At 40.2% G+C, this 11,763-nt stretch overlaps 1 protein-coding gene across 1 annotated transcript; it reads right to left on the bottom strand.

Moving 5' to 3' along the window:
• Positions 1 to 4,232: 4,232 nt before the first annotated feature.
• Positions 4,233 to 11,398, bottom strand: si:dkey-202l22.6 (interferon-induced very large GTPase 1). The gene is made up of 3 exons (XM_067595786.1): positions 11,356 to 11,398; positions 4,917 to 9,945; positions 4,233 to 4,781 (listed from the first exon to the last, which is right to left on the bottom strand). Exons 1-3 carry the CDS (start codon positions 11,396 to 11,398, stop codon positions 4,649 to 4,651), a joined length of 5,205 nt encoding a protein of 1,734 aa, XP_067451887.1. The 3' UTR covers positions 4,233 to 4,648.
• Between the last annotated feature and the right edge of the window lie 365 nt (positions 11,399 to 11,763).

Raw genomic sequence — 11,763 nt, 5'->3', positions numbered from 1 at the left:
CAATAAGTCTTCTTAAAAGTAAACTCTGATTGAGATGGAAAAAAAACACTCCTCCAACCACACTGAATTATTATGATCCTGTGTTTTTCAGCATATCCTCTTTTGGCAATTTGGTAGTGTACAACCCCCTCTACAGCACTGACATGAGGTTACTAAGTTGGCAGGGAAGGAAAAGATATATGCAGCCTTTTTGGTGTGTGGTTTAAAGCACTAAGGCATTGCTCTTGGTATTTAGCTGGGATATCGAGGGGTATCTAATACATTCAATGCTCCACCTATTTAACACACTGTAGTATGAATTCTACCATCTTAAAAACATAGTAAGAATGAGACAATTGTTGTCCAGGCAGGATTTAGAGAAACCAGTCCATGCTCTCATTTCCAGCAGGTTAGATTACTGCAATGATCTAAAAAAAACAAAAAACTTTCAGGCAACTTCAGCTCATCCAGAATGCTGCTGCTAGAGTCTGAACAAAGACCAAGAAAACTAAACACATCACACCATTTGTCAGGTCTCTGTACTACTTCCAGTGTGTCAGAGAACAGAGTGTAAAGTATTGCTGGTCGTCCATAAATCTTACAATGGCTTAGGACCAAAATACAAGAAATGATTGCAGCTAAAAGGAGATCCAATGACATCATTGTAAAAACAGCATTTCAAAGAATTTAGCGACAACAGTTGTGTGATAGTCCATTGGGATTTGGAACAGGGGCTTTTTCAGTTTACAACAGTGTGAAACCACACACAGACACGTATGAACACACATTCTAAAAGGTCTCTACAGGTCCCTGCAGATTTGAGAAATTTCCAGTGATTACTAATATCATTTGTCATATTCACCTGTTATTCTTGGCCAGATCATTTCAACATCAACATGACATTCCATGATGCAGTATGTTCTCTAGCTATTCTCACGTGCCTGAGCCTGTTGCCAGTTGTCTGCGTTTGACCTGCTTCCTGCCCTCCTTCTCAGCCCCCATTTATCTGCCTGTATACTTGATTGACTATTTAAATTGCTTTTTACTCTGTTAACTGAACTGTGACACTGTTAAAACCTGCTAAAAGCAGGTGAAAGCACACAATGAGTGTATCTTAGCACACATCGGATGTGTTTTAGCCTGTATTTGTGAATTCTGAATGATGGTACGTTTGTGAATCCTGGCAGAGAGCTCTCTTAGCTGCCCCTTTTGCCACAAGGACATCACCAACAATAAATACCTCTCAGCTGAAAATTACAGTCAGGCATTAATCCATATGGACCGTAATAGATATAACATACTGTATTTATTAGGGAACTACGTGGAATAAACTTATCCTGGTTTGTAAATCTGCTGCTCATAGCATGCTAGTGTGTGTAAGCTTTGTTTTCTCCATCTGGCTGCAAGGCAGATTAGCACATACTGTGATTGTTCATCAAAACAGACACAGTATGAACTGGAGGTCATTCACTGGGAAAAATAAATCTAAAACCATGATGGAAGTTGGATGTTCAAATTATTTTGCTAAGTAATTTCTATGACAAAAACAGTCTTGATTGTGAAGATTGTGAGTATGAGTATTGCCAGTTAAAATTAGTCATCCCTGATGCTAACCACTGTGGCCCTGATTTTATTTTCTCCTAATGTACTGTATGTAATCCATTTAGAGATGGGAGAGTTCTTTGTTGATTTTATTAAACTTAAGATTGGATGTCAGTGTCCGGGTATTGGGATTTTATGCTAGTAAAGGTGTGTGTGTGTGTGTGTGTGTGTGTGTGTGTGTGTGTGTGTCTGTGAGTGTGTGTGGGTGGATGAAACTGTGCACTAGTCTATTGTTATGTGTGTAACAGACCTCTCATGTTTTTCAGTATATACTGTATAAAACATGCTTGTCATGTAAATCAGGAAATCAAAGGAATGGAAGTCTATCTGTCTCCAACAATTATAGGAAAAAAGAAGAAATTATGGGTTTGAATAAGATTTATTGAAGGATAATGTTATTAATGATATGCTGGTGGAATGGTGTTGGTGTATTTTAGCCTGTATTCTGAATGATGGTACCCTCGTGAATCCTGGCGGAGAGCTCTCTTAGGTGCCCCTTTTGCCAAAAGGATATCGCCAACAATGAATACCTCTCAGCTGAATACTATAGTCATGTTCCTCCATCCCTATGGACCTTAATAGATATGACTTACTGTAATTATTAGGTAACAAGGTGCTGTGGAATAAACTTATCCTCAAGCTAGTTTATAAATCTGCTGCTCATAGCATGCTGTTGCGTGTAAAGCTTTGTTTTCTCCATCTGGCTGCAGGGCAGATTAGCGCATACTGTGATTGTTCATCAAAACAGACACAGTATGAACTGGAGGTCATTCACTTGGAGAAATAAATCTAAAACTGTGATGGAAGTTGGATGTTCAAATTATTTTGGAAATAATTTGCATGCCAAAAAACATTTTATAGTGTAGATTGAGAGTAAGCATCTTGCCAGTTAAAATAAGCCATCCCCAATGCTAACCAGTGTGGCCCTGACTTTATCTTCTCCTAATGTACTGTATGTAATCAATTTAGAGTTGTGGGAATTCTTTGTTGATTCTATTAAATTTAAGATTGGATGTCAGTGTCAGGCTGATGGGATTTTATAGTGTGCGTGTGTGTGCGTATGTGTGTGTGTGTGTGTGTGTGTGTGTGTGTGTCCGCGCGCATACATGTGTGTGTGGGTGAAACAGTACACTAGTCTGTTCCGTGTGTAACAGACATCTCATGTTTTTCAGTATATACTGTTTGAAATGTGCTAGTCATCTCATTCAGGAAATCGACCTAATGTAAGTCTATCTGTGTCCAACAAATAAAAGAACAAAGAGGAAAATTATGGGTTCGAATAAGATTTATTGAATGATAATGTTATTACTGATATGTTGGTGGAATCATATAATATACACATGATAAAGTTATTTTAGCAGAAAAGAAATAGAAGGAGAACATAGATGGCACTTTGAAAAATGTCAGTCTTGTACAACTCAAAATGTATGTGACTTGTATCTTGTCCGAGTAAGAAACAAGTGGCATGAAGACAAAGTGGCATAAAGACATCTTTTGACCTTTTGCATGAGATACAGTGCCCATTATTATAAAGTGCTGAGGAGATGTGAAGGAGGGCATGTTAGGTTACTAATGAAATAGGGTTTGGGACTCAAAGGTCCTCTGAGGCAACTTAAGACCTGTTACAGATTGAGCAAATCTCTGCTGCCAAGCATTAAACCCAAAATAAGGACATAGAACCACATTTGGCACATTTAAGAATACATTTGACATATTTTTAAAGCACTGCATGGCCTGGCTCCTCGCATAGCTGCTACTATTGAGCTTTTAAACCCTTACTCACCTTCACATACAGCACAGTGTAGCTGTGTGACTGTGTAGGCTGAAGTCACAACTGTGAAAGCAATAAATCATTGTATAAACGAGCTGGATAGATGGATGGTCCAATAAATTGATTGATAGAGTAGATAGAAGGTACAGGAGATCAGGTCAGGTAGACAGATATTTAAAACCAATGAACTTTGTTCTTACAACTCAGTGTTGAGCTACAAGGGATTCCTCCGGCTTACAATGCCCTCTTGTGGATTTAACCATACCATAGGAAAGGAAAGAATCTCAGTGCATAACTTTTGCTTTTTTTTTCACGATGTATAACATTTATCATGGAAACACACACAAAACATTTGTAAAATTTTGAATTATTCCTACCTGTAGTCTGATGGTGGTTTAGAGTCCACATTTTACCCCTGCATACCTTTGAGATGTGATGCAAATTGATCTTATCTTTGTTATAAAGAAAGGAATAAATACATAAAAAAATTAAGATTCAAAATGAAAATCTTGAGAACACCTAAACCCTATCAAACCTTTATATGATATGTGGAGAAACTTTCAACAGGTGTGACAGTCTCAGGTCAAATACTTATAGAATTGCTAAGTAGCTCTCTGTTATTTGACATTTCTATAGTTTATGTTTAACTCAAATTTGTTTTCACTTACACATTTTGCCACCTTTGTTTCATGTTAACATGTGACGTTGTTGGCTGTATATCTGTAATACTACCAAAACCAGTTGCAGATATAGACAATCATTTCAAAAACAGAAGTGAAGTTGACATAAATAACTTCTGGATAAAAGGTTGGGAAAAAATGAGACAAGACAGTTGATATATTGATTCTGAAGTATTTTATATTTCTGCTCTTCTTTGAATACCAGTACATTCACATACCCTTCTAAATGACAGATTTAATATTTTTATCCTGTTTTCACAGGTATTATCCTTGTGTTGGTTTTGATGCATGAATACATACTGGAATAATGTTGAGTAGCAGTGGAGGAAAGTGAAATAATAAAGAGTCAACACGTATAGTATTTTAAGAGCATATTTAACAGAAAATCGTATTAATAAGATAAAATGGTAAAAGGAAAGGGAAAATATTAAAAAAACAGATATCAGTATTAGTTTTCGGTCCATCATCATCATCATCATCATCATCATCATCATCATCACAATGTCAACATTACCTGTAAAAAGACTTATAAACCAAAATAAAACCTGAATTTGATTAATAAAATATCACATGTAGAATAGTACAATAGTACAGAGCAGTCCTTATATCAGCACTGTCAAGTGAGGAAGGCCTCTTTCAGACTGTCAAGGGCCTCCTCCTGAGTGATCCTCTTCCACTCCTCAGGAATCTTTGCTGGCTCCTGCTCATATTCCTTTGCAAATCTTTCATTGAACCGCGCCAACACATACCTGCAAATTAAAGAGAATTTAGCTCATTTTATACAGGAACATTTGAGTGCAAAAATATATATACTGGTATGTAGCATAAATTAAGTGAGAGAAACTTAGATGATGATATTTCAATCCAAACAAAACACACAGTACCTCCAGTAAGCATTGGGTGTCTGGTTGCTTGGGTCCTCAGGGGAGATGCTCCAGTCTGGGTCGAGGGCATGGAGGTCCCTGCATGCCACAGACATATGCTGTGTGTCCATGTTCTCGGGCAGATTGGCCTGGGTCATGCTTTCAGGGCAGCTGATACAGAACAGAGAGGAGGATTCACAAGGAAACATACCCTTGGGCCGGTGGAGCAAGACCCTGTGAACCTCATGCTCAATCTCTTCCACCTCACAGGGGGCTTTGCAAAAAGGACATTGCTTGCCACATCCTCTTACTCTGTTGAAAATGGAGTCTTGAGGTTGAATGGGAAGGCACTGAAGAAGTTGGTTAATATTCACATTTTGGGAGAACTCCTGGGCTAGGTCCAACCGCATTGCAGCCAGTAACTCCATTAAACATGTGATGAAGCGATCCCATTCTGTGGTGATACTGAAGAGTGGTCCATTCAGAGAGGCCCTGGTGACATCTATGTCTCCATCTCTCTCCAGAGTGAGGCATACTCTCTCCAGCAGGGGCTTTGTATCAGTTAGCACACCATTGGTGCCTTCTGCCGTTTGGCTCACTGCTGCTGCAAATTTTCCTACAATTTCTCCAAGTCTGTGTTGTCTCCATTTATCCAAATTGGTTGATTCAGACAGGTGAGCCACCACTGTCTCCTGGATCTTCCTCAGTCTGAAGCTGTCATAGGAAAACAAGTACTCGATGAAGCTTTCAAACCTGTCTTCCCTTATCAGCTCTTCCAGCAAGCTTTTGTGGATTGCCTGTTGGGACAGATACTGTGGGGATTTACCTTGTATCTCCTCCACGATACGCTTCCCAAGTGGTCGATAGATGTAATCTAACACTGTGGGTTTGATGACCATGGTAGTGAATGTCTGGGCCAACCTCTGACACTGGTCTCTCTTCCTCAACTGGTAAATAAACTCTGCCAAGTACTTACCCTTGGTTGTATTGATACATGTCAAAAGATCTCTGTCCTTGGCGTAGCGGTCATGTTGTTTTTGGAAGTCTCGGCATGCAGCGCTACAGAGATAAACTTTCAGATCCACTTCAAAAGCTGATCTGATTTCCATAGATTTTTCCTTCAAAGCTTTCTCAACATTTTCTAGCATTTCTGTAATGAAGCTGTCAGAGAAATCTGCTGGTGAACTTGATTTATCTGCTACAAACTGATTGTATTCGTCTATGATATTGCATGCTAGTTGTTGAGCTTCTATCCTCTGTAATCTGTTGTTGTCTTCAAACATGTGCTTTAATCTGCTGCGGTATCCAAAGTGCTCATCATAAACCTGAAAGTTAGTGGGCTGATTTTGGCCAGTGACTTCAAGCTTCTTTATGTGTTTCTGGAGACCACGACTGATGAGATTCTCTCTCAGAATATCTGTCACCCTTGCAGTAATGTCATCTGTTTCAGAAGGCCTGAAGTCAAAGTTGGACAGTGTGTTACTCCAGACATCCTCAAATTCCTCTTCCAGTTCTGTATCTTGAAGGAGATGTTTGGTTGACTTGCTGTTCTCTAGTAGTGCATGTAGCTTCGACTCCTGCACCTTTTCCAGTGAGGTTTCAAATTTTTTCAGCTGTGTGGAAGAACAGTGGCTCTCGTTGACTGTCTCCAACCTTTGTACTATCTCTTCAGTTACTCGCTCCTGGAGATCATCCATATTGCTCATTAGGATTGGCTTGAATGTTTCGATGTACATTTTGAGATGGTCATCTTTCATCAAATTGGCCTCTACTTTTGACCTGAGTTTATCCATCTCTGTTTTGACCTCTTCTCTGGCTTCATCCTTCAACTCACTCAGAAGATCATTTTCTATCGTAATGTCTAAAGCTTTTGCCTTTGTGTCGATTATTCTCTTTGTTGGCCCCATGAGCCAACTTTCCATGTGTTCCAGGAATTTATCCTCCCACTGGGAAAGCTCTGTGCACAATACGGAGAATGCTAAAGCTATGTCAGTATTTTGCAGACCAACGGAGAATGATTTTGCTTTCACCGCATCCCAAACAGCAAACAGACGGCCTGCAAATTCAGGCAGACCTGAGGCTTCAGACTTCGCTGCACACTTCTTCAATGCCCCAAACAGGTTTTGCTTAAGCTTCAACACAGCCTTATTATACTGTGCATCAACTGGTTCAGTTAGGGATGCATTGTACCAAGGCCCTTTGACAGAGGTGATACAGCTTGTGGTCTTTGCATAATGGTTATCAGCATTGCTAATTCCTCTGTCGCCAGTCTCAGTCTGAAGCATGTCAGATACACGCCTTAACTGTGAGGCTTGTAATATGCTGTTTATTCCTTCATCCTGAACCAAGACATGGCAAATGGGCATGGAGCCACATTCTTTGATGCGCAGTAGAGCATTGACTATGACAGTGAAGTTAGTCTCAAACTCAGAACCCGCATGTGAAGAGATGTTTTGCATTAAAACATCACTAAGTCCTGCTGCTACAGTGGCCATCTCATTGTCACAGGTCTGGGTATTTATTCTGTTGTCTAGAGGCATTGAGCAGAGACCTTCTACATCAATTAACATCAAAAAATCGCACTCCATGTCCTTTCTGAGGTTATCAGGTAGGCAGAGAGTGACCATGTACACCCCTCTGGTGGATCTTCTCCCTCCCTCAGGAAATTTCACCCCAAATAATGCAGAAAGAACCTCAGCATTTCTTGCATGATGCCCTCCAAGGCTTGTTAGTATGCGGGTCCTGAACTGTTCTTGAGGAAGGCGGCGTTTGAGCTCCGCAAAGACACAGCCCAACCAGCGGATGGGGATGTTAGAGGCATCTCCATCCATTAGTTCAAGTGGAATCCCATAGAGAATCAGGTCTGCAGCTAAACTGGGGAGACGCAGAACATTGTGGCTCCCACTACCAGGGCTGATGTGTGTGAGCTCAAAAATGAGCCCCATCTCACGCAAAAAATGCTCGAGCCCCAGCGTGAACGGATGAAGTTCAAAAGGCTCTGAACATGAGGGTACCTGATCTTCAAAAGAAGCGTCTATGCTCATATGTTGCTCGGCAGAAGAAGCCACATGTGACATATCTAGTGTTAGCTCTGGTCCATCCAGCTGTTTCCCTTCAGGGCTCAAGGTTCCATTTTCTCTAGACTCTAAACGAAGGTTTTGGTCCTCAGAGATTGGATCTGAAATTTGTTCTCCATTGTTTTCAAGAATCTCTTCACCCTGAATCTCTTTCTCTTCAGATAACTGCTGTTCTATGACTGCATCTTGTGTGGACTCAAGATGCTCTTTTAGTTGTGACTCTGGTTCTATGGTCTCTTCTGTAGACATCTGCAAAATGTGCCTTGACTCTTGCCCTATCTCAGACTGTTGCTCAGAAACTTCCAGTTCAGTGTTTACAGGTTGGTCTTCAATGTCTTCCTCTTCAAATGATGTATCTGTGCAGAAACTATCACTGTACTCTGAGTTGTCATTAACTCCATTTTCAAGCTCATCTGACTGTTCAGGCATGCCATTATTCCCTTTGGTCTGCTGATTTGTGACTAGATCTTGTGGACTGTTTTGTTTTTCCATTTGCAACATCCAAAGCCTTAGTTTCATCCAGCTAAGGAAATAAGTCCTCTCCACTATATCTGTTGTGAAAAGGGCATCTGTGAAAATCTTCATTGTTGGGGTCATTTTGTAGCTGCTCAACTCGACCAAGATGTCTTTCTTTTCTTTTTGCAGTTGAGAGTCGATTTCTTTTCCTTCTTTTTTCTGTTTACACTCCTCTTTCTCTATTTCTGCCAGTTTGCTCCATGAAGCCCCCTGCAAAGGCAGCTGTTTCTGCCTAAACAGAGCAGATCCCTCATCTAAACCTTTCAACATTTCCTCCACTGTGGCCATTGCCTTTTTACAGACCACCTCTTCATCCACATTAAGCTCTAGCTCCACTGCTAATTTTGCTGCTGCTTCAAGTGTAACATGTTTCAGTTTGTCTGGTAACAAATATTTTAGGGTGTCACACAGCCTATCAGCGAGTTCCTCTTCATTCAGATCTCTTCCTGGCAGGACTGATCCTTCTGGAAGCCCCATGTCCTCTTCAAGGCTCTGATCAACAAACCCCACAACTCTGTTCTCATTTTTCTCCATGTCAGAGACATCAATCACTATGACCTTGCTTGCCATATCTTTACAGTAAGCAAGAAGTTGTTTTTCTTTCTCCCTCAGATTTCCACAGAAAATAACCACAGCTGAAGATGCCTGACATAGAAGACTAAGGCATTTCTCATGCACACTGGCATCTCCACGTAGGTTACAGATGGCCACAGGGACAGGGAATATATCTCTGTCAGTTTCTCCAGTGGGGAGACACCAACCAATCTCTATCAGGCCATTGGAGAGTCTCCGGGGAAGTTGTCCTCCATCCATCCCTCTGTGGAGAAATGTTTCACTATGAGATCTGAGTCCACTTATAACATTGTTTAGAACCTGTGACTTGGAGACACCACAGTGACCAAGCTTCACACAGGAAACCACAGGCATGCATGTGCTTGCCAAAACCCCCTTTTGGACCTTCCTGTTTGTACACGGAAAGTGAGACGTCCATTGGCTCACAGCACCTCTCAAAGGCCAAAGGAGGAAGCGGCTAGGTTTTTCTGGATCTATGTTTGGAAGTACCAGGGGCACAGCAAACTGGCACTGCAGCATGCGCACTGTCATCTCCTGCTGAAGGAAGGTGTTGGAAGACATAAAGACAGCCGTAACTAGGTCAAGGGGGTTGATGGCACACTGGCTCTCTCCTCCAAAACCATTGATCATCTCCTCAGCTGATTTGTTGGCACTGTCCAGAGCCTCAGATGGAAGTTGGCAGCAAGGACTCCGAGCATCTGGGCTAAGCAGCCAAAGGCGTTGGAGGAAAGTGTTGGGTAGATCCTTGGGTTCAAGAGGAGCTTGGTTCTCCAGAGTCCAGGTGCTGATGTCCAACATAGATGCTGGGTCCAGCGGTGTGGTCCAGAACTCCTCCAGACCCAGTTTAAGTAGAACCTCTGACTGGGCATTGTCTTTAAGGGGTTCTGGTTTGAAAAAACAAAAATGCCATCATTTAGGCTGTGAAGTAGCAACATTTTTAACCTTACATAATAATACAGTTTTGTCCTATTAAGCATAAATCTACATTTTGTATGATCATAAATAATTTCTTCAATTTGACTCAAAGTGATGAAGTGATCCAAGTTGTTTTTGTTTTTGTTGATAATGAAAAAAAATTAAACTTGACTTGCAAAGCACATTATGTGCATTGTATCTCTGTGAAAATAAAACTTAGATTGAGTTCTCATCAACTTTTGAATTGAACTCCATGTAGTTTTCAGCTGTTGCCCAGACTATTAAGTAACAAGTGGCTTTGTCTTTGAAAAAAGCAGTATCATATAATAATATTATTACTTTTGCTTATGTTATATATAAGCTGTTGTATATAACAGAGAACATTACTTCACAGTAAGTGCTGTTATTAATCTTTTATATAACAGAAAAGGCACATTATCCTCTTTGCTAACAGGCCATTGCATTTGAGCTCAGAGCTCAGCTACACCTGTAAGACTACTAAAACTAGACAGACCAGCCTGTAGTGGCAGTAACATAAGAATTTACACTTGCTGCCACTAACCCAATTATTATCAATGACTAAACAAATTCTGTAATGTTGTCATTTTATCCAAGCATATCCCTCCTGGCCTGTAGGATCTAATTTGTTTCCAATGCCAGAGCATCCACAAGGACCTCTGGGGGGGAGGACAATAAAAACAACAACAACAACAACAACAACAACAACAACAACAACAACAAAACTTGACATATTCCCACATTATTTGGTGTCATGGTAGTGATGCACATATTTTGTTTTGTTTGCCAAACTATTCACTTTTTAATAAAATGTAAACTTATACCTGGATCAGCTGAAGTTTAGGGGAAACATTTTTAGGGCTATAGAGCTTGTGTTGGCTTTGTTTGCTGCTGCAGCTCTAAGAGTGTCACTGTTTTGTCTGAGCACTACCCACCTCATAATCAAAACTACAGGGCAAAAATAGATGCATTAATTGTCACCAGGTAGTTATTCTTCTCTATGCAAGGTCAGATTCACCACACCATTTTTAGCTTGTATAAGGTTTCCAAATGGTATACTACTGCCACAAGTGTAAGAATGAATGTACTTTTTCCCATGTGTTCCTGTGTGAATGTTTTTATTTGTTTTGCAGAAATCATTAGTCATTAATACAGTGCATCCTTTGGATCAAGTGCGATATATTAAATGTAATATAATGTTGATAAAGCACAAGAACTAATCTTTGTGTAGAGCTTTAAGACATTTCTTCCCTCACTCACTTTCAAAATATCAATATAATATTGACAGCATATTCACACTAAATGAAACATGTTTCAATGATGCCATAAACCCTGAAAAATAAAACAAAAAAGAAACATACTTTTCTTTTTGCTGCTCAGCCTCTTTGAAAGCTTGACTGACATGTTGAATCCCGCTGAGTGTCTCTTCTTTGTTTTAAATTACTTTATCTTCTCTGGTAAGCCACATCACTAATAGAGAGGAGAGTTGACTGGAAACCTGTTATTAAAATACATAACACAAACATTACTGGCATACAAAAGGCAGCATAGCACAGTCAAATGTCTACAGCATATTCAGCTGAGTTGAAACACTTTTCAAACTGTTAACATGTCATATGTAAATAATCTGCAATTTTCTTTGACCTAATGCCACATGTATCTGCAAATGTAAAAAACCTATGTTGTCCCACTTACAATAGATGAGAATATGTTGTAGCCTGCTGTCTCAGGGAACTGCTCATTGTGGAAAGTACAGAGAAGGCCAGTTC

This window comes from Thunnus thynnus, chromosome 7 (genome assembly GCF_963924715.1).
Source record: "Thunnus thynnus chromosome 7, fThuThy2.1, whole genome shotgun sequence".
Taxonomy (NCBI): Eukaryota; Metazoa; Chordata; class Actinopteri; order Scombriformes; family Scombridae; genus Thunnus; species Thunnus thynnus.
This window is presented reverse-complemented; position numbering and strand designations above follow the sequence as displayed.

Bases quoted from the DNA above. Each gene is read 5' to 3' on its own strand.
- si:dkey-202l22.6 (XM_067595786.1), bottom strand. From the start codon at position 11,398: ATGTCAGTCAAGCTTTCAAAGAGGCTGAGCAGCAAAAAGAAAA. The intron at 9,946-11,355 runs GTATGTTTCTTT...TTTTCAAACCAG, and splicing joins GCTGAGCAGCAAAAAGAAAA to AACCCCTTAAAGACAATGCC. The intron at 4,782-4,916 runs GTACTGTGTGTT...TTTAATTTGCAG, and splicing joins ACACCCAATGCTTACTGGAG to GTATGTGTTGGCGCGGTTCA.